This window comes from Tetrao urogallus (assembly GCF_951394365.1).
Source record: "Tetrao urogallus genome assembly, chromosome: 15".
Lineage (NCBI taxonomy): Eukaryota > Metazoa > Chordata > Aves > Galliformes > Phasianidae > Tetrao > Tetrao urogallus.
The window spans coordinates 1,848,216-1,869,884 of record NC_136828.1 but is presented as its reverse complement, the minus strand read 5'-3'; the positions used below and the strand labels follow the sequence as shown (position 1 = coordinate 1,869,884).

At 53.3% G+C, this 21,669-nt stretch overlaps 2 protein-coding genes across 2 annotated transcripts; one reads left to right on the top strand and one right to left on the bottom strand.

Moving 5' to 3' along the window:
* Nucleotides 1–783: 783 nt before the first annotated feature.
* Nucleotides 784–14,315, bottom strand: CCDC78 (coiled-coil domain containing 78; the record flags this gene model as incomplete). The annotated part of the gene is made up of 15 exons (XM_079542863.1): nucleotides 784–910; nucleotides 1,606–1,706; nucleotides 2,523–2,589; nucleotides 4,247–4,290; nucleotides 4,729–4,900; nucleotides 5,497–5,708; nucleotides 7,052–7,177; nucleotides 7,624–7,702; nucleotides 8,264–8,352; nucleotides 8,923–8,973; nucleotides 9,062–9,217; nucleotides 12,463–12,642; nucleotides 12,904–12,990; nucleotides 13,887–14,018; nucleotides 14,238–14,315. 15 exons carry the CDS (start codon nucleotides 14,313–14,315, stop codon nucleotides 784–786), a joined length of 1,701 nt encoding a protein of 566 aa, XP_079398989.1.
* A 4,862-nt stretch (nucleotides 14,316–19,177) lies between these two features.
* IGFALS (insulin like growth factor binding protein acid labile subunit) lies at nucleotides 19,178–21,567 on the top strand (the record flags this gene model as incomplete). The annotated part of the gene is made up of 2 exons (XM_079542820.1): nucleotides 19,178–19,193; nucleotides 19,751–21,567. The coding sequence occupies 2 exons, from the start codon at nucleotides 19,178–19,180 to the stop codon at nucleotides 21,565–21,567; spliced, it is 1,833 nt and encodes a 610-aa protein (XP_079398946.1).
* Between the last annotated feature and the right edge of the window lie 102 nt (nucleotides 21,568–21,669).

Sequence of the window (21,669 nt, the reverse complement as noted above, 5' to 3'; positions counted from 1 at the left end):
GGCTACACCTCCAGTGCCTCTTTTTAGTCCATTGTTTCTGAGAATAAATGCTTGTACAGATCTTTCTCAGAGTTTTGTGCTTTGCCTTTGAGCCAGAGGGTCTGAGCAGCCCCTGCTGGCTGCCCCAGGGTTCTGCTCCAATGTTGTCTTGAGGAGGGGGCAGGAAGTCTGTCTCACCTGCTGCTGAAGAATTCAGTTTGGTCCTGCTCACATCACGTAGTATTTCTTTTTCTAGTTCCAACACAGAGGAAAAAAAGTTATCTCACCATGACAGAGCAGCTCATCTTCTTTCTGTAACCTCTTAGAGGCAAAGTCCAGCTTGAACCACTCCTGCCCTTTTCTTTTAAAAACTCAGATAGGAGCAAAGGCAGGAGCAGAGCCAGCCCTTAAACCAAGAGCACCTCGCTCCAGGTCTGACCTAGGAAAAGCACTGCAGCATCCTTGAGGGCAGGAGCAGGAACTTGTCACTGCAATCACACAGCAAACAGTTGCCCAAGGGTGGCCCTGTGTCCCAGTCACAGTGTGCTCAGGGAAGAACTGCCACAGCAGAGTGGTCAGAGGACAAACACAGCACCACCGTCTGTTCCATTTCAGTACAGTTAATTTGACACTGAGGACACCCATATGGTTCCCTGCATTGTGCATCCCAGCTCTTGGCCAGGGAACGATGCCTTGGCCAGGGAACGATGCTTGCCTCGGCCAGTCTCAGGACAGAAAGTCCTTTTCTTTTAAACTCTGTTTTTTCCTTACAACTGTGCTGCTTCCTGGAGTTGCAGGGCAGAGCTAGAGCTCACGGCTGATGGCCCTCCTTGATCTGGGCAGTGAGTGAGCATCAGCTGCCCCAGCACTGCATGCACGTGGCTCCTCACCACCGGCGAGCTTCCTCACCCACAGCACCTCCTGCCTGTACCTGCAAGAGGGAGACAACAGTGATTCCCATCATGGTCCTGGCCCTGCTAGCAGTTCACTCATGGAGGTGATCAATTGAAGTGCCTGCTTCACCCTGTCTTTGCTGCATGCTCAGAACAATGTGTCGTCAAGTATTACTTGCCAGCCAGCACAGGTGCTGAGCCACGTTGGTATCTCAGCCCCAACAGGCAGAAAACTCTGTCCTTTCCCTTGGGAAGAGCTGTTCATCACCTCTGCCATGTGCTAGAACCAGCAACCAGCCCACGAGCATGAGTGAAGCTCCCAGTGACTGCTGCCTTGTGCCTGGCACAGAGGTGGACACTGCTCCAACAGATGTGCTCTAGTTGTTCTCACCCTTCCGTGCCCCAGCAGCTGTTCTGCCTGCTGCGGGGCACAATGAGCCCATGAGGAAGGCTTTGGATTTTAGGCAACCCTCCCTTCGCCACCTCCAAAGGATGGGTTAATGCTGATGGAAGGGAGATGCATGGCAGGACAGCAGATGTGCCTTCTGATACAGAACAGGGAATGGTGCCAGCTGTCCACACAACAACATGTATGACAACAGCTGCACTGAGCAGTGCCGAGGGAACGTAGCGGTGAGGTTGGGCACTGACACAGCAGTGGGCACCACCATGTCTTAGGCAGTCACAAACCTCTGGCAGAGAACCTCTGGAAAGTGGGATCCTACTATCTCACCTTGCTAGGTGCTTCTCTATGTAATCCTGCAGCTCCAACACCTGTTCCTCTGCCACAATTGCCCGTGTCAGCAGCTGACTCCTCTCCTTCTCCAGATCCTCCTGTAGTGGCAAGGAAAGCATGGAGAAAGGAGGGAGCTCAGTGAGATGAGAATGAAGGTGCTCAGCCCCGCTCTGCCAGGTGGGACCAAGCACTTTGGCTCTGGCACCACCTGGAATGAAGCTGCAGAGGCAGCCAGGAGACCAACGTGCTCAGAGAAAGAAGCCTGGTGACAGTGGCCCAGCTTTCCTCCTGGCCTTCGGCCATACAGACAAGGTAACTGGGACATACCAGTAATGCAGTACCCTGGTTCAATCATCTACAATTTACCCACCAGAGCCTCCATTCTGTTTCCAAAGCCTTTCCCCAGTTGTCCCACAAGGCACTGTTTTGTCAGCACCCCTCTTTCTCCCCAGCAGCCCTATTGCTGCTGGACAGCAAACCCCATTTCTGCTAAGCCCTCTCACACCCCCCCCAGTTTCACGGTTGCTGCAGGACAATGTTGTGGATGGAAAGAACTCCAAGGCACAACATTCCTGCCTGCAGCGCAAATGTCTTCGCACCCAGAGGGAACCAGACCAGAATAATCACACTCCAACCAGATTTCTATAACTTGAACCAAGGTTGAGAACTTGTTTCACAGCTACCTCAATATTTGATCTGAAACAAGAGATGGAGAGATACCAGCAACGTGCAGCTGTAAAGGCTGGTCTACTCCTTTCAGCAGCAAACCCTGCGTACACCACTGGTCACCGAGCACAGTCACTCGGTGCTCACAGCCAAAGCTTTGGCCAGGGAAGGGCCCACCTGGAGCACCGTGCCCTCAGCATGGGAGTCAATGCTAGACTTGTGTCAGATAGGCTGTTCCAGACCTTTACCTGGGTGGTGTGTGTGAACTCCTGGAGCTGCTTCCTGACCTCTGCCCAGCCCTCTTCATCCCGCTTCCTAGGAGAGAGAAGACTGTGATCGTGCACAGGCATTCAAACCAGCCCACATACAAGTGACACCGCTCTGTTTGGGGGCTGGATGCACTCAAGTCCATCAGAGCATAAAGCACAGAGCTTGGAACCTTTCCTATCCTGATGCCCCCAACCTCTTCAGGGCACGCAGTGCTGTCCCCGTGCCCAGGCATGAGAGTCACAGCCCTTCTGCCAACCTGGGATTCCCACTGGGATGGCTGGATTTGTTCCAAGCTCACATCAACACTCATACATCAGAGGACACCAAGCAGAAAGAGTCATTAACCTGACACTGCAAGGCTGAACTTTATGGAAATAGAGAGCTGGGTATGATCAATGCCAAACGCTGGCGCTTTTCATGTCTGTGAGCATAGAGCCGCTCGCTCGGAGCGCTGAGTGCGATAGGTGAGCTGTCTGTGCAGCCCAGCCGTGGGAAAGTTCTTCCTATTCTGTCCCAGTCTGAATAAGCAAAACACAGGTCACATCTGATGCTCAGGGAATTTTGGTTGTATGAACTGAGGAATGCATTGTGTTCGAGCACTGCAGCCTGCAGAGCGGCTCCGCTGCAGCCGTGCGAGTTCCCTCTGGTGGCTGCAACTCAGGCCAGGCACACGAAAAGCATGGCTGAAGTTTCACGGGAGCAGAAGTTAAGAGAACAACAAACAGGGAACCCGCACTGATAAGGACGAGAAACCCAGCTGTAGTCACAGCTGCAGTGCTGTGGTGACACCAGGCTTCGTGTCTCTGCTGAGAGCAGCAAGGTGACCTCGAGGGTAAAAACTACAGCTACAAAAACCTTAACAAGATACATCACCGTGCGCTAGCACTTCTCTGTCTTGCTCCTGCATCTGTCTAAATTAGCACATCTGTTCAAGGATTAGTAACATCTTTTCAGTGTGGAAGACACGGCAGAGTCTGTAAGGCTCAAGTTCTTCTCCAAGGCACTCCTGTGGAGCCCAATGGCTCAGGCATTGGCCAGCTCTTCTGTGTCAGAATCCGGTTAATGAAATACCTGGCATGTTCTCTAGGCCACCACATTTTAAAAAGCAAAAAAATCCCAGCTCAGATTTTTCTGACGTTTCATTCTACCTCTGCATGGCTACAGCTGGTAGAATTTCAATAGAAGAACGAAGCAGGGGGAAGAGACTGATCAAAATGAGCCCAAAAACAGCCTGTCAGCAAGACAGGGTAATGCCAGCACAGGGCTACCTGAGTGCTCCTGCCCAGCTTCTGTGTTGGGAGGGAGAAGAAACAAGGCCATTCCAGGCTGGTGTTGTTTCACTGGCCTTTCTCAGGTTGTGGGCCACCAACGCACTCAGCTTAACTCCAGCTTCTAAAGAGATCAGTGGGACTGAAAACATGATTAAATCAAACATGTGCTTAAGAGCTTTCTTGGATCAAAGCCCAAATGACCAACTCATTTCACCACAGGAAATGCTGCGCTGAGACGACAGCTGGCTTTTCTTCTCAGAAGAGTTCCTATCAGCTCTCCCTCTCCCTGTTTATTACTGTCTTCAAGTAATGCAAAAAAAGTGGAGAAAAAAAAAAAAAAAAAAAAGAAAAAACAACCAAAGTACTCCTCAATCCATACAACAAGGAGAATTCAGAGTTACAATTTATCCCAGGAAAAGATGACGACTTACTGGTCAGGAGACAGCTGAAAACCAGAGGTTTCTTTCAGTCTTTTCTGAAGGCAAAGGAAAAATATTTCTGTAAGCATGAAACCACTGCAATCTCACCACAGTCCTTCCCACTGCCTTCAAAGTGATAAAAGTATCCTAGCACCCCAGCAACTCCCAGTGCTCTGCCAAGGAAGGGATGTGTAGGAGAGTCTTAAGGAGCCTTCCATTCTGCTCATATTTAAATCAATGTATCTCACACAACTCAAGGAAGACCTCACTCTGCCCAGACAGAATCAGTGGCAGGCTGCAGAGCTAATAGGGTGCTTCTCTGTGTGTTGGTCCTGCTTGGACATCCCGAACTGAGCAAGCACTGCCATTGCCTGTGCCACAGACACACAGCAAACCCCTGGGGAGGAGAGACCAATTCCGTTGCTCTATGTATTGCTCGTGTGATCTTCCCAACCCAGCTGCACTGCTGCAGTAAGCCAGCAGCCCAGCAATACCTTCTGCAATTCGTGTAACTGCAGCTCCAGGTTGGCTTTGCTCTCCCGCAGCCGGTTCAGCTCCTGGGTTGTGTTTGTCAGCAGCTCTGGGTCTGTGATGGCAAAGTGGAGCTCAGCAGGGCCGGAATCCATCTCGCTGCTGCCCAGGGAGCGGATCTTCTCTCGCTGCACACTGTACCAACGTGGCAGAGGCATTAGTCTCTGGTAGCTTTGGTGAAGTAAAGCACTGAGGGTTGCTGCTGCAGCTGCAGGAGGTACCATTGGGTCCTGCTAACTTAGCCAGGCCAGCTGCAAAGGGTGAGTGGCAGAGCCCAGCAGCAGCACGTGCAGTATTCCTGGGAGCACTTCTGAGGGGAGCTCATCCTATACAGCTATTTGTGGCTTTTATGCTTCCCACAGCCCAAGCTGCTGAGAGCTTTGGAGTAGAGCTGATAGCACTTGCAGGAAGGGTTGGGAAGCAGAGGTACCACAAATAACTCCTGCATTTCCACACCATTCAACGGAGATTCAGTTTCTCACCCTAAATTTGGCACAGGAGGAACCTGTGTAACAAGCAGCTCTGGTGTGCCCAAGCACTGTGGTGTGCAGCTGCAGACATATTTCTCTTGCCTTGTCAAGAGCATGGGGACAAACATGCCCTCCATACCTCTGTGCACCTAAGAGCCCTGCTTGCCTTCCTTGCAGCAAGGGGCCTGGTGCTGTGGGGCACCTCCACCTTGTCCTCAGTGATGACCTGAAGAGACAGAGGGAGCCCAGGTTTAACCCTACCTGTATGCAATCAGCAGGTTCTCATGCTTCTTAGCCAAGTTTTTCATGCGCTTCTTGTAGCTGCGTGCTGCTCCAGCCAGCTGCTCCTCCCGAGCCTTGTAGGAAGCTCTGATGTCCTTCAGCATGTTGTCCACAAAGCGCTTCATGTCTGCAAGCTCAGCTGGGGCCTTGCTAGGCCCGCTTCGGGTGCTGGGTTTGCCATCCATGTACTCCTTTAAACATACAGAAGAGAAAATGGAGAAGGCAAGTCATTCCCTAGAGGCAAGTAACCCACCCCCCTAATGGAAGTTCCAGGAATATTTGTGATAACAGCACTCAGGATAGCACATACCTTCTAATTTTAAAGAGACGTTAATTTGCTTAAAAGAACTTCCACCCCACCCCTTCAAGGCAGAGGTGCACTGTTCAGTGTCCCTGTATTAATGACCCATTGATGGAACGCAATCAGCACCATCTCTGATCTTGCATTCTTTCCACCATGCCCCACTCCCTATGAGACACCCTGATACAAGTTAAACTGTTTTCCATAGTAAACATCGCTCTGCTCGGTCTCCTGATCTATCATCCCACCACGTTCTTCGCTGCTAACTTTCCAGGACAGCAATTACTGCTGTGATGTTATAATGTGATGGAAAGCAATAGTGGCAGAGGAGCACAGTTCTAGACTACAGCAAATGAGAACAAGCCCAAATACAGCAGCTGTGGACAAAGAAACAAAGGAAGAAAAACTGCTTAGCTTCGGAAGGCATCAAGTAGGCAGATCCCCTCACCTCTGCTGCCAACTCTTAATGAGGGCTGGGAAGGGGTGGGTCCTGGCTCCAGCCTCCTGGTTCATTGCATGCACCTGAGCTCCCCTGGGTTGGCCCTGCCTTCCCTCCAGGTGCTCAATCACTGGCTCAGGCTGTGACTTAGCATTTCCAATACAATTGCCAACAACTATGGAGGTAAAAAAAATATTTCTTCCCATTCCCTGCTGAATGCAAGCAGGTCTCCATGCCTGAACCTGCCAGAAACGCCTGCTCTCTTCTGGGTCTCACCGTGCTCTGTGGGCCTTACTCTACCAAAGGCTCTTGTTCCCAGAGCAGGTCCCAGGCACTCGCATTACATGGCTCTGTGCCGACCACGGGGCTGGCAGAGCTTCCGCTGCGGACAGCAGCAGGGGCACCGTGGAGGCAGCAAAGCGAGGCGGCAACAAAGCAGCAGTGGCATCGCCTGGCCTGCTGAGGGGAGTTGTCAGGGCAATGGGGACTGGAAGCCAACTGGAAGGCAGCCATAGTAAATAAGAGGATCTTTCAATCCAAGTAATCTGACCAAGAAAGAAAGTCCCAGCAGAAACTTGCTGATGGTTCAATGTAGCCATACAGGAAATCTGCGCCAGGAGGGGGCTGGCACCTCCTCTCCAGGCCATGCCAAGGACTCAGCCAAGCATCCCAGCAAGGGCTGGGGAGATGTTGCAGCTTCAAGAACAGCCACCGTCTCCCTAAGCCCAGCGAGGAGGGGAACAGCAGCAGCCTGCAAGAAGGATGCAGCCTCCTTCAGGCCTGGGGGTACCCACCGCCACGTCCCTGATGTACTGCGTGAGCCGGCAGCGGTACTCCTCGCTCAGCTCCTTTAGCTTCAGCTGCAGCTGGGAGTTCTCTGCCTCCACCTCCTGGAGTTGGCTCTGAGAGGCGAGCAGCACCTAGGCACAGCAAGCACACACTGCTGCCCTCACCCTCCGCCTGGGCAAGGGGAACTACAGAGCTGGAAAAGAAATGGGGGCTTCATTCTCAGATATTCTGTTTCCCCCGAGCAGAGATGTTGGGAAGGGCTTTTTGTACAGAATATTTCTCAAAATGTTTATAGTCCATATTCCTCTGCTACCTTTTGTCGTTTGCAATCCCCCGCAAGTGACTTCAACCCTTTCAAAAATAACAGTTCCTCCCACCCCAAGCAAGCAGCACATCCCACCACATGCACTGCACACCTGAAGAAGGAAACCATGCAGGGAGAAGCACCTCAGTGCCACAAACTCCCTGGACAGTTGGAGCACCTCGATGCAAGGCCACCCACCACACTGCCAGCCCTCGCTTCTGCGCTTTGCACCCATCTGAACCACAGGAGAGGGTGGGAGGGAGCTCGCCTTACTGCTGATTGCTCTGCCAGCTTCTGCTGGGGGTCATGGACTGCTTTCTTCGCCTTCTGCAGCTCCTTCCCCATTGCGATCCTGGGCACAGAGGAGGAAAGCACATTTTTTTGCAGACCCCAAACATCTTCTTAGGCCAAGTACTGCCAGCTTTGAGAAGGAAATCGCAGGTAATGACAGAAACCTTTCAGCAGCTGTTGCTGGACACCACCAGCTGAGTGCTGAGCAGAGGCTGCAGAGCTCTCACAACCAAAGATACATGTCCTGCCTGGCATGAGGCTTTGGTTTGGCCAACTCCCTACTGGGACAGCCTCTGTGGGGACTCAGGGCCCACTGCAGCCTGCTGACTGCTGGGGGGTATGGCTGAGGCTCTCCATGCTGCCACACATTGCCACATGTGTCACTGAAAGTGGGTTTTCAAGGGTGCACGAGTCAGTCAGGGATCTAAACAGACTCTTAAGGAGACATTCAACCCTCTTCAGATCATTGCAAACATCAGCTTTTGCTTCCAGCCCTCACTTCTAAGAGTGAACACACCAAAGGGAGGCTGCTTCCGCTCCTCTTTGTAGGGATCACATTCAGCTGCAATGGGCTCCATCAGTGTCCAAGAAGGGAAGGACATGTGTGCTCCCAAACACTCACACTTTCTCTTCCAGCTTCTGCTGCTGTGAATCGTAGGTTTGCTTCAGTTTTTCAATCTCCTCTTTTATGTGATCCTGGTTTCCAAGCAACTGAGGGACAAGCGAATGGGAAGATGAGAAGGAGAGATGACAGAAACAGAAGGATTCTTGAAGAGAGAAAAAGTGAGGAGAGCCTCCAGCCAGCCCAAATCCTGCTGGTAGAGAAACACAGGGAAATGGCAGGATTGGCTGGCAGTGCTCTGCAGCACCTGGTGGAATGATGTTTGGATATGCTCTCCTAAATGAGATGCTGATCCTGACAATCAGGATCCTATCAGGAGCTGCTGGTGGAGCTCAAGCTGGTGTCACTGGGCTGAGGATGGAAATGAAGCAGGAAATAGCTCTGTGCTCCATTTTTGGGTGCTTTACCACCTCCATCTTTTCAAGTATTGACAATAAGCAAGTCTTTCCTGCACTTGTTGGTTGTTAAACTCCTGCCTCTGTTCCCCAGTGGGCAGCTGCCCTCTCTCAGCTTTTGCTGCACAGGAGCTGGAGTTATTCTGGTCTCAGCTTCACAGCTTAAGGCAAATAAACTAAATCCAGGCATCAGCTCACCCACAGAACCCAAATACCAGCCGCTCGGAGTAAATCCCCCTCTGCTTCCCAAGGACCCACACTCACATTTCTTCCCAGGTTTTGCCACTCATGTTCAGGGGCAGCCACGTCTTCTGGCTGTTTTTGGAAGAGACAGAAGCAGGTACATGTCGGACCCCTGTTCTCCAAAGAGCTCAGACTGGGAGAAGGGCAGAGAGGCCCTTACCTTCACCTTCTGAGCAGGGGGACGATGCATCGTTATTCTGCCTGGCTCAGCAGTGGGCTCGGTGGCCAAGGCACGGGAGTGGTGGTGGTTGCTCTCTGTGCTCCTTGCATTGGTCAGGCTGAGCAGCTCTAGGCTGAGCTCTTCATTCTTTAAGACCTGCCAGGCCAAACAAGAAGGACAGAGCTCCTGAAATGCTGCCTCTCCAGCTCTGCACGCTGTTTGTTCAGCACACACTCACTGCTCTTGCTGTGTACACAGAGCCGGCGCTTGCATCCCCTCCTGAAAGCAAGCTTTAGTTTTAGTTCTCTCTCATACATCCAACGATATCAGTGGTTTTCTAATTCTCATGGAAATGCAGGGCATCACCGTCAGGCAGAAGGCAAAGCCTGCAGGGTTACCCTTGTGTAACCTTACTCCCCTGCCCATCTCACTCTCACATAGGAATCAGGCCCAGCCCTGGGCACTGCTCCTCCAGCACCTCTCCATCCTGCCTTCCAGCCTCCCTCCTCACCCCAATTCTGTACTCCCCACACAGCTTCCCAACATTTAGACGAGTCTTTTCCCAAACAATGGTTCTGAACAGTGCTGGACTACATAATGTAAGGGAGAATGGCCAAATATCCATCCATCTCGGCTGATGCCACTCAGCTAATTCCAGTTTTGTTTGAATGCATACCTCCAGAAGCAGACAGCCCACAGCACCGTGTAGGCAGTGAGATTCAAAGCAGTTGCTGGTGTGAAGTGACACATTTCCAAAAGATAAAGAGTATCTGAATGAGAAAAGCTCTGTTACAGGTGATCTGGAAGGAACACTGAGGGAATTCATGTCTCACGGGAGGGTTTCTATGTAGATAACAAAGCTTTGATGGGGTTTATGACTGGGGACAAGCTTGAGTAATTGTTACCATGGCAGTGAATCGAGAGGATGGGAGGCAGAGGTCATCTGAGTCATCCATGTAGAGAATAGCTTATCAAAAGATAGCACAGGGTGGGCTGAGGGAGAGAGGAGAGGAGAAAAGAGGCTGACAAAGAGGTGAGATATACAGCTGTGAAAACTGACAGCTACGCAGAGACAGGCGGCTCGTTCCCCAACCGAAATCCATCCATCTGCAGCTGTCAGCCCCGACAATTTGATCAGAGGGGGTCACATCAGCACACCAGAACAGGTTTTTTGGCCAGGAAAAGAAAAAAAAGAAAAAAAAAAAAAGGGAGGCAGTCCCAGGTTTGAGGACGGGCTTCTGTGCCTCCTATGTACCCTAAATCCTGGCCCCGCTCCAGGGAAAACCCCGCATGGAACTGGTGCGCATTTGGGTTCCCTGCGCCGGCCTCGCTTTGTAGCACCGCTGCGGCCTGTGCGAGCCCCTGAACAAAAGAGGAGGAGGAAATAGGGAGTTGAGAAAAGGTCAGAGTGTTGAAAAGGAAGAATTTACAGCGCGTTAGAAAACAGGCACAAAGTGTCGGACTGGCATCTTCTGGAAGGCACTTCCCCAGGGACAGGAAAGGGCAGCGCGGCCGCTCTCCTCGGCGGGGACAGACACAGGGCGATTTGTGAATCAAGGCGTACAATGGGGTGGCAACAATTCAGAGACTCTAACTGTTCCCTACAAGGGACCATGAATGAGCCCGCGGAGCCGCTTCTGCGCCAAGCAGCCATGACAACATATTGGCAAGGTCACAAGTAGCACTTGTAATTGGGAATGTGTAAAAGGTTCATTGTCTCCCGCGAAGGGCTCTGGGGAAGGGGAGGGGGCAGAACCGCAGGCTGCTTTTGCCATTTCCTTTGGGAAAGTCCACACTGGGAAAATAATGAGCGAGAGGCCCATGCCACGACAAGCTCCTGCCTGCCAAGTTGGAGCCTCTTTCGCTTCAGGCAGGGATATTCAACAGCCAGAGCCAAAACACCGGGGCAAAATCCTCACCCTACCGATTAAAACCCAGGGTTTCACCCTTGGCTTCTGCTCCTTGCTCCGCTGCTTCTTCAGGGCGCTACCCAGGCACGTCACTTAATCCATGTGCTTTTCTCCCCTTGAAACGTTCCACGTGAAAACAGTGTATGATTACTTCTAACCTGTTAAAGCCATCACTCTGAAATGTCAGCAACCTGAACATCCAATTTTTGACTAACGTACTGCACCCCTTTGGGGACAAGAAGCCACTGAGATGGCTGAACGCTGTAGTTGTCTCAGCAGAGTGCTGACAGTCAGCTGCACACACTGCCTCGTGCTCCCCAGGACAAGGGCTGCAGTGGGGGGCTCTCACCCTGAGAGCAGTCAAGTTTGCCTCCTCGTGGGAAGTTTTCACTCCTCAGCTTCTGGGAGACAAATGGCAGCATGTGTGTGTGCTCTGCACGCATCCCTGCTGCAAGGTGTTCAATTGGGTTTTCATGTTCAATTCATGTTCAATTGGCTTTTCACTTTACAGGCTGGGAGCACATACCCCACTCACTGCCATGTCCATACGAACAGGGATAACTTCACAAGTCATTAAGTGATTTATTTGGAATAGGACGGTCTCGCATACCCCCCCTCTACTTGAGTTCTGCAGATAGATGCTCATCATGAAGAGAGAAGGGACAGACAAGGACTAATGCTCCGGGTGGAGCTTTGTTGCTTGTAGGATGATGTTGCATTCCAACACTGCTTAGAGCTGTGTGGAGCCAATGACCCTTGCAGGCTCCTTCCACTTCAGAATATTCTAAGATTCTACGATTCTAAACTAGCATGCCCCACATCTTCCCATCACAGGTCAGCACGAGGCCAGCACAGTAAACTAGGTCATTTGGCTGCACCAGCTGAAATATCTGCTGGGGTGGGAGGCAGGAGCGTGTCAGTCATCCGACCCAATTCAAAGAGAAGAAGTGGGAGGGGGAGGGAAGAGAGGAAGGCCTATTAACGTAGCTATTCTTGCCAAAGAAATGCACAGATCCGAGATCCAAAATACTTCACTTAATCATCACTAATTTAACAGTCACCAGAAGATTCGCTGTGTTTTAAGGGAGAAGCAGAAACGTGCTTGTATTTCATATTTTTATAAACTTGTCAACTTCAAAAACTTCGAGGCCCCTTCCCGCCACCAAATGAAGTGAGAGAGACTACAAATGCGTTCCCATGCAGCCTGTGCAAGCCATGCAGAAAAAAGGGAAACAAAGCGTGCTGGCAGTCCGAGGGATCTGAAACGTGCACTCAGAGCAGACCTGCAATGACCTCTTCTTTTGCATTGCTAGGGGTGGGGAGCTGGGACAGCGTGAAACAGGGAGCCTGATGGCAGAAAAGCGCAGTCACACGCAGGTCAGTGTGGGTGCAGGACTGATCCCGGCTTGGATAAACAACCCAAAGACAGCCAGGTTGTCCATAGGTCAGATCATTGTGTTATGGAGTGGAGAAAACCAAATGCCATCTCACCTCCTGGTCGAGTTCTTTGCCTAGCGCCAGGTAATTACTCTTCAGAATGATGTATTCGTCTGCCAGCTCCCTCCTGCTGGTCTCCAGAGTGAGCAGGTGATCCCGTAAGGCATCACGTTCCTCGCTGACTTTCTCGCTGCGGAGCTCCAGTTCCAGCACACGGCTCTCCAGGGCCAGGATCTGCAGGGGAGGGGGGGGAGGGCAAAAGAATTAGGCTGTGGCAGAGACCAGCAGTAATTACATGGTATTTATTTGGCCAGACTCGGTGTTCTAGCACCAAGGGAGATGAGTTTCACATGAATTTCGTAGTATCTGGGGAAACAGGGGAAATCCTCTGCTCTAGATAAAGAAAAGAGAATATGCCTAGCAAGCAAACATGGGTATGCAACAAATGTGCATCCTGTATAATGATATCTGGCAGAGCTGAAATCTTTCACATACCATATTTTTCAGTTCAAATTTCTCTGTTTCATACTGCTCCTTCATTTTGTTTGTCTCAATTTGGAGATCAACGAGTTCTTTGGAAATCTAGGAGAGAGAAAGGACAGTATAAAAAGTCCACGGACCGTTCTGAGGCCAGTAAAGATTTTCAGCTGGCTGCACCAGGGAATCAGAGCTCAGAGGCAGAGGTCTTGAAAGGATCAGGTTGGGCGTTAGAAAAGATTTCTTCTGAGAAGGAAAAGAGTGGTGGGGATTGGCACAGGCTGCCCAGGGAGGTGGTAGAGTCACCATCCATGGTGGTGTTCAAGAGGTGTGGGGATATGGCACTGAGGGACGTGGTCAGTGGGCATGGTGGGACAGGTTGGGGTTGGACTTGGCGACCTCAATTCCAACCTGGATGATTCTATAATTCCATGATTCTATGACCAGCAGCTGCCCCTGTTACCTGAGCAATAGTGGGAAGAGGAACCGCAATCAGCTCCCAGCTTTTTGGGCTCTGAAGCACGCTGCCCCTCAGACACACCAACAGAAAGGCAAAGACAGAACCCCCAAAGAGGAAAAGCTGAAGAGAATCAGCCTCAAGGTCTTGTCTATTCCAGAAGGAGGAGGCCATAGAATCACAGCACAGTTGGGTTGGAAGGGACCTCAAAGCCCATCCAGTTCCAACCCCTGCCATGTGCTGGCTGCCCCCCCACCAGCCCAGGGCTCCATCCATGGGGCACCTCCAGGGATGGGGCTCCCACAGCTGTGTGCAGCAGGGCCAGCCCTGCATCTCCCTCTGAAGGTGTGTGAAGCTGGTGGGATCACACTCAGTCCTAGCTTGTTCCAGCCTACACATTTACAAGGAGCAAATGGAAAAGCCTAGATTTTGGGAACACGTTGAGGGGAGGTCCCAACATTTCTCATGAGATTTTCCACTGCTGATCTGGGCTCGCAGGGCTTCACAGCTCAGTTCTCTCTGAGTCTCCAGGAATCTGTTTTACCTTCAGTTTTTCCTCTTCACTGAAGACCGTTCTGGGTGACAAATCTGGTTTGGAGCCAGCCAGCCTCATCATCCTCTCCTGCACGTCTCCAAACCCCGCATGGAGCCTCTCATTCCTATCCTGCAGCTGCACCTAGAGACACAAAGCAGCTCTGACAGCCAGTGTCAGTGAGCAGAGCTCTCCTCTCCCATCACCGTGCTGATGGAAGGGAAGAGTGGAGGATACCCAGAGAGGAAATGCAGCTTTCAGAGCTTTAACAGATTGCACTGGGGTTTTTCCTCTTGCCATTTCCCTCGTGGGATTTGCAGAGCACTGGTTCAATGACAAGGCTGCAAACCTTCATATACTCACATTTTTGTTAGCAAGATGCTGTGCTTGCTCCCTCAGAGCATTTACATTCTCCTTATCTGCAGCACTTCCAAAATCCATGTGTGTGAGGCTCAGTGCTCGCTGGCTGGGATCTTTGCACTGTACTAGAGCAACTGAGAGTGAAGGCAGGACCTAGGGATCTCTGTGGCAGCAACTTTCCTCTCTAAGGAAACCACAAGCAGTGTTGCTATCAACTTTGGTTGCTAGAGGGTAAGCTGTCCACCTCGATTTTGAGGTGGAGCCAAGTACTGCAGCCACCTCAGGAGCTGCTGGAGGGAAAGAAATGACACTGCACAGAGCAGAAATTCCAACAAGAAGCTTAGCATACACTCCTAGTGAAGCAATGCTGCCAGTGAGGAAATGCTGTTCCAAACCCAGAACCATGCTGAAGGAACGGCCTCTGTCTCTACTGTGGGGAGCCTGACAGAATTTCAAATCTGGATTTCAATCTCACAGTTCAAGCCTTTAATCCGACCCTCTGCTCCGGGACAGTTATCAGCTTGCTTCCCTGCACTTTTTTCACTGATCTCTACAGTGCTTGTATCTCCCATGCCATTTAGAAAGGACAGCAATACAGATATGAAAGGCCAATGTGCTCTCCAAAGGGATCTTTCAGCTCTGACCAAGCTACAGCCAGTAACAGGGAAGACCTTCCCCAATGTATCACTTAGCATCAGGGATGCAATGTGGAAAAATGTGAATTCTAAAGCAAAACACACACTGCAAGACACTGCTACAAAAGCCAGTTGTGTGCTGAGAATGAGACAGGGAGAAGTTCTCTATGCTGAGAGTTGCTAGCAGCTCTCCAAGCAGGAGCTGCTTCCCTCACAGCCACGGCTGAACTTTGACTTGCTGCAGCCTCAGAGGAATTTGTCCCAGCTCGTTTGTCAATGTTCACTCACAGTTAGAGGCCCACTGAACTCTGATGAGCGCAGGCAGCTAAATCTGGACTGTGCCGGCCCATGCAGCGTCACTGAATCCAACTGGCCATCTTCCAGAATGACCAGGATGAGTCCCAAGCATGCACAGGGCTACAAGTGCTTGAACAGAGCCTCTGCCATAGGAGCGAGGGCCACAGAGTGCCAAGGAGCAGAGGATAACGCTGGAAAACCTCGGTGAATGGCTGTCACGGGGTAAAACAAATGCTGGCTTTTATCTTATTTGAGGCTGATTATCTCTGCTACTTCCGTAGGGCAGGTGAGTTTAGGTAAGAATTTCTCTCTTAAGAAAAGCGTTGATGATGCAATGTTCAAAAAGACCAGAGCTCTGAGGAGCTTCTTATAGCTAAGCTCAGACTGTAACCGAGGAAGAGGGCCTGGGCTGACACAAGCACTGTGCTGAGCACCATTCTCCAGCTCCCCACCAGCAGCATCTAGCCCAAAGGCCTGCAAGCACCTAGATGTGAATTTCACAACAAACTACAGATGTACAATCCAGCAGCAGAGCTTCTTTTGGGGCTCGGGGGAAGGAGATGCTAATGAAAGATGCAGTTACATCTTATTTTTCTGCAAAAGAACTTAATAGCCCCAAAGTGATTTTATTAAGGTAATGAAAGCGCTGAGGAGAATTCACAGTTTCTTCACACCCACAGCTGAGCAGAAAGCCAAATTCACACAACGCCCACAGCGCTGGGGTGCTTGGAAGCCTGCAGCAGGTGCTGCAGCACGGAGGGGAGAGGAGCAGAGCCACGTGTCCCTGGTGCAGATAGGTGGCCATGGCCAACACTGGCTCCCAAGGGGCACCTGCTTCACCTGCTGGTCTTCACGATGCTCACCGTGGCAGTACAAGGCTAATGGGCACACACAGTGTTATTTATGGAACTGCAGTGCCTCAAAGGCCTGGCTTGGAGCAAACCCTTCATGCAGGGTGCTGCATTGGCACCCGGCAGACGCAGCAGCTGCTGCTCCCGTGGTTTGTGCATTCAGAGCAAACGTCCCAGCTCACAGCACAAACAGCAAAGCGGGCAGGCAGGAAGGGCTTGCTAGTTGGTCATTGCAACCAAAGAGGAAGAAAGAAAAACCACGTAAACACCAAATTTATGTTTCATAAACCCCACAAAGGGCCAGCTTCGCGCCGAGCCTTCCTTTCCTCTTGCTTTTTCATGGCCAAGGCATGCAGATGACGTGGTGGCTGTCGTCAGCAAGCCACCCTTTGCAAGCAGCTCCAAATGTGCAAAGAGCTCAAAAGGAACCTGGGCGAAGTCCTGGAGCCTACAGAACCGCCAGCAATGCTCACAGCTTGCAGCTCGCACCAGCACTGCCCCACGTGGCTCCAGCCAGGCTTAGTGCAGCACTGACTTTGCTACCAGCCTGCCAGGCTTCCTGCACAGGCAAAGGGGTTTTGGTGCTGGAGGCAAAGCCCCGCTCCTCACTGTTCCCTGGAGGAGGGCGGGAGGCATCGTGGCCATCGCCCTGCACAAACACCTGCTGCAGGGCTGAATTCATGTATGCCGTGCTGCTGCAGGCCTAGGGAACAGAATGTAGGGCTGTGGGGCCCTCAGCCCAGCATCCCCACGCTCTGCGGGGCGCTCTGGGAGGGCATCAGGCCTCCTGGGGCCAAACGGGGCCTCCTCTCGTCGGGCTAGGCCTGGTCGCCTCGCCCCGTCTCCATAGCAACGGATGCGGCAGCTTCCGGGTGGAGGTGGAGACGGCAGTCCGCCCCCTGCCGGCGGGAGGACCCGGCCCGCTCCTGTATGGCGGTGGCCGCCGGGGCTGGGACGGGGCGCTGAGCTGCCGCGGCACCTGCCGCTCCCTGCCCCGCACACAGCACAGCGTCGGAAGCATCCAGCCCCGCGTCGGCTCCTCTCCTCAGAGCTGCTGGGAACGGAGCGAGGGACGCCTCGCCCGGCTGGTGTCACACTCATTCTCTGGGAATGGGGCCGGGGTGAGGCAGGCAGGAGTCACAGGATGGCACGAGGAAGGTGACGGTCACGCTGCGCCTGCTGTGCGGCTGTGTCACCATCACGGTGCCACCGCTGCCCCCGGGAGGGATGCACACACCCACATCCCAGCCCGGACCCCGAGCCGAGCTGAGCAGGGGAAGCCGTGTTGAGAAGCATGGGCTCCAAACGGCTTTTTTGGATGGTTTCGCTCTCTCCTTTAATACCATTACAGCCTTTTCCATAGCAACGGTGTAGACTTTGGTCCTGGCTGGGCACACTGAGAGCCACAAGGGCTGCGGTGACGCTGCACTGCTCCGCTCCTGGGGTCCCAGACATCATGGAGTGCAATGGGAGACGGCAGCTTCACAGGGCCTGGGAGAAGGGCTGCTGCTTCCCCTTAGCAGCCTGCTCGCTGTTTCCACAAGAGAGGCTTTTAGCACACAGCTTTACCCACCTGCAGCTCTCTCTCTTCACATTTTTTGGCGATGGGGCCGTGCTGGTTCAGCTCTTTGCAGCTCCCCATTGATTACGCACTGTGTCAATATGTGCTTAGCACCCGTGCTGGGTGCGCTGCTCTCCGTCGCCCCATTTCTGCCTTTGGATCTATAATTTCCCAGAATAGAAGATTAAAATAGAGGGGGAGGAGAGCACTGCTCCAAGCCAAAAAGAAACTAGGAAAACATTTCTTATTGAGCTGAGCTGCAGCATTCGATTGCGTGGATCAAAGAACTGCTGGCATCCCCTCCTCGCCCTTGTTGACACTTGTTTCCATAGGCATGTGCCTGTGTTTTCTATTGATTGAAACTTCTGCCAAAATTCAAGAAGGAAGACCTGAGAATTCCCCTGCGAGTCAAGGGAGGACGGGCTGTGATCCATGGAGACGGAGAGGATGTGGGGAACTGAGCCTCTCCACCAACATGGCCATGGAACATCACCATCCCCTCCTCATTCCCTGGGGACTGGGACGGGGTAAGGAAAATCCTCAGTGCTGTTGATGCCAGTTCCCAGGCTGGGCAGTTGGAATCCCAACCACAAGCATTGCCAGTCCCATCCTGGTGCATCCTCCAGGAGGAACGGGTTTGTAGAGGAGTCAGGAAGGGCGCACAGAAGCTTTTCCACTTGTTCATCTGACCCCAGAGAGCCAATGGGGCAACTCCACCTTGGGCATCAGTGACCTTTTTGCCTTTTTTTTTCCTGGAAACTGATAAAAAAATTCTTCAGAAGCCACATTGGACACAGGGGGGTGGGGAAATGATCCGGGACACAGGATGGGGTCAAAGCTTTCCTGGAGATTTGGGGAGTTGTCAGGCAGCTCTTGCCAGAGAGTGCAGCACCTGTGGGATCTGCTGGGCTCTGGGCAAACTGTGCCACACAGAGCTGAGGAGTTTGAGCAGTGCGGGTGCAAACCGGGACTGTGAAAGGAAGAAAAGTTCACATTGGAGCATCTTCCACCTCTGTGGGAAAGAGAGGTTGATGGGAAGCCCCCAGCATGAAAACCCTCACGTTTAGGTGAGAGTGAGCCCTTCTGCCTGCCCCCACGCTCCTGGTATCTCACAGCAGTGCCTCAGCTGCTGGAACAGCCCAGGGTGACTGCCCCTTTTTGTTCCCATCACCCTGGCACAGCCACTCTGAGGCACAAGGAGATGAGTTTGGTACCACACTCACTCCGTATGCATCCTCAGCAGGGCACCGGGCTTGTCACCATTCAGGGACACAACCGTGGGACAATCCATCTGTCTGTCCTCACTGCTCACCCAAACCCCACTTCCAGCAGTAACATCGCCCCCAGCACCAAGTCCCAGCACATAACCTGCGCTCCACAGCTCAGCTCTCCTGCAGATTATCTCCTCGCACCCCCAAGGCTGGGAGAAAGGCTGGCACGGAGCTGGGGAAGAAGCCCGGAGCCTGTCCACGCTCACACTGATCGCAGCCGAGCCCAGCAGCTGCAGGGTTAAGGCCGGCGGCTGGCGCTGGACGGCCGTCAAGGTGGTTGCTCCATCCCTGCGCGGGGCCGGGAGCGCGCACGGAGCCGCCCGCCACCATGAGCGCAGACAGAGGTAAGGCAGAGAGAGCCGGGCAGGGCGAGGGGCGCAGGGGGACAGCCAGCCCCCCCCCGGGACTTTGCAATGCGGCTGCCGGTCAGTTTTTTCCTCTCTTTCTGTGGCTAAGAGGTCAGTTGGGGAGCTCCTGTGCCTTCTGAGGCACTGTAACGAATAGCTCTGGGTTCTCTGCTAATTTGGGGAGGAATTAGGCAAGGGAACAAGGAATGCTGCTGCTGGCCTTTCCTGGGGAAGGAAGAAGCTACTGCTGTGGCATAAGGACAAATCTCCAAGAGGGCACAGGGGACACGGGGCGCAGCAGTGCACACACAGGGGCTGGGACAAGCCGGCCCCTGGGCTGGAGGACACCAGTGGCTACCGTCTCCAGTGGGAAACCAGTGGCAATGAGCATCCTTGCCCTTCAGTGCTGGGGGTGACATGCTTCAGGCCATGGTGGCACAGCTGTGCGTCCCATGATGACCAAGATGGTCACCATGTGTTGTCCTCTGGGGACGCTGTTCCAAGCTCACCTCCCCATGCCCGCTTACAGTCTTCCTTTCCTCTGTGCTCTGCAGCAGGCAGGGTCCCCCTCCTGCTTCCCTTGGTCCTGCTGTTGGCTGCTGCATCCCAGCCTCAGGACGGGGACGTCCCCAAGGAGCCCCCAGCCACAGAGCCCCTGCGCTGCCCCAACCCCTGTGCCTGCAGCTTGGATGACTACAGCGAGGAGCTCAACGTCTTCTGCAGCGGCCGCAACCTGACGCAGCTCCCCGAGGACATCCCCACCAACGCCAAAGCCCTCTGGCTGGATGGCAACAACTTCACCCAGCTGCCAGCCGCAGCCTTCAGGAACCTCTCGGGGTTGGACTTCCTGGACCTGCAGAGCAGCCAGCTGGCCGCAGTGGAGCAGCACGCCTTCCATGGCCTGCGCAGCCTCTACCACCTCCACCTGGAGCGCAACCGCCTCAAGTACCTGGCACCCCACACCTTCCTGCACACCCAGAACCTCGTGTCCCTCAGCCTCAACAACAATTTCTTCAGCAAGGTGGAAGAAGGGCTGTTTGCGGGGCTCTCCAATCTGTGGTACCTGAACCTGGGCTGGAACTCGCTGGTGGTCCTGCCTGACAAGGTTTTCCATGACTTGCCCAACCTGAGGGAGCTGATCCTGGCTGGGAACAAGCTCCCCTACCTCCAGCACCAGCTCTTCTGTAGCCTTACAGAGCTGAAGGAGCTGGACCTCAGTGGGAATGCGCTCAAGGGCATCAAGATCAACATCTTCGTCAAGTTGCAGAAGCTGCAAAAGCTCTACTTGAACAACAACCAGATCAATGCCATCGCACCCCGCGCGTTCATGGGCATGAAGTCCCTCCGGTGGCTGGATCTCTCCCACAACCGCCTCACCTCACTGTATGAGGACACGTTTCTGGGTCTCCTGAGCCTGCACGTCCTACGCTTGTCCACCAACTCCATCACCAACCTGAGGCCCAGGACTTTCAAAGACCTCCAGTTCCTGGAGGAGCTGCAGCTGGGACACAACAGGATCTGGAGCTTGGCAGAAAGGACTTTCGATGGGTTGGGTCAACTGGAGGTCCTCAGCCTCAACAACAACCAGCTGCAGGACATCAAGGCTGGGGCCTTCCTCGGGCTGTACAACGTGGCGGTGATGCACTTGTCTGCCAACTGCATCAAGACTCTGCCCGAATACGTGTTTGAGGGAGTCACCAAGCTGCACAGCCTCCACCTGGAGCACAGCTGCCTGAGCAGGATCAGGGCCAACACGTTCTCCAGCCTTACCAGCCTGCGGCGGCTCTTCCTGCAGCACAACGCCATCTCCATCATCGAAGACCAAAGCTTCAGAGAGCTGCACGAGCTGCTGGAGCTCGACCTGAAGCACAACAGGCTGAGCCACCTCTCACCCCAGCTCTTTGTGGGTTTGAGCAACCTGGAGTACCTCTTCCTCTCCTTCAACCAAATCCTGGACATCTCTCAGGACACCTTCAGCCCGCTCCGCAGGCTCTTCTGGCTCGACCTCTCCCATAACCAGCTGGCGACGTTGGACAACGCCATCATCACGCAGCTTGCCAACCTGCGCTACCTCAGTCTGAGGAACAACTCCCTAGAGACCTTCTCGGTGGGATTCTTGTGCCCTTCCTTCACACTGGAGCAGCTCTGGCTTGGGGGGAACAACTGGCACTGCAACTGCTCGCTGAAGGGGCTGCGGGATTTCGCCCTGCGGCACCCCAGCGTGGTCCCACGCTTTGTCCAGTCTGTCGCCGAGGGGGATGACTCCCACGTCCCTGTTTACACCTACAACAACCTCACCTGCTTCCAGCCCCCCAGCCTCGTGGGCCTGGACCTCCGCGACACCAGTGAGGACAACTTTGCTCACTGCTGACACATGACTGCCACCTCCCTGTCCCCATCACTGTGGTCTGTCTAGCCTCGGCCACCTTTCCCCGTCTGGCACCGCGGGGGACAGCTTTATCCTCTTGGATGG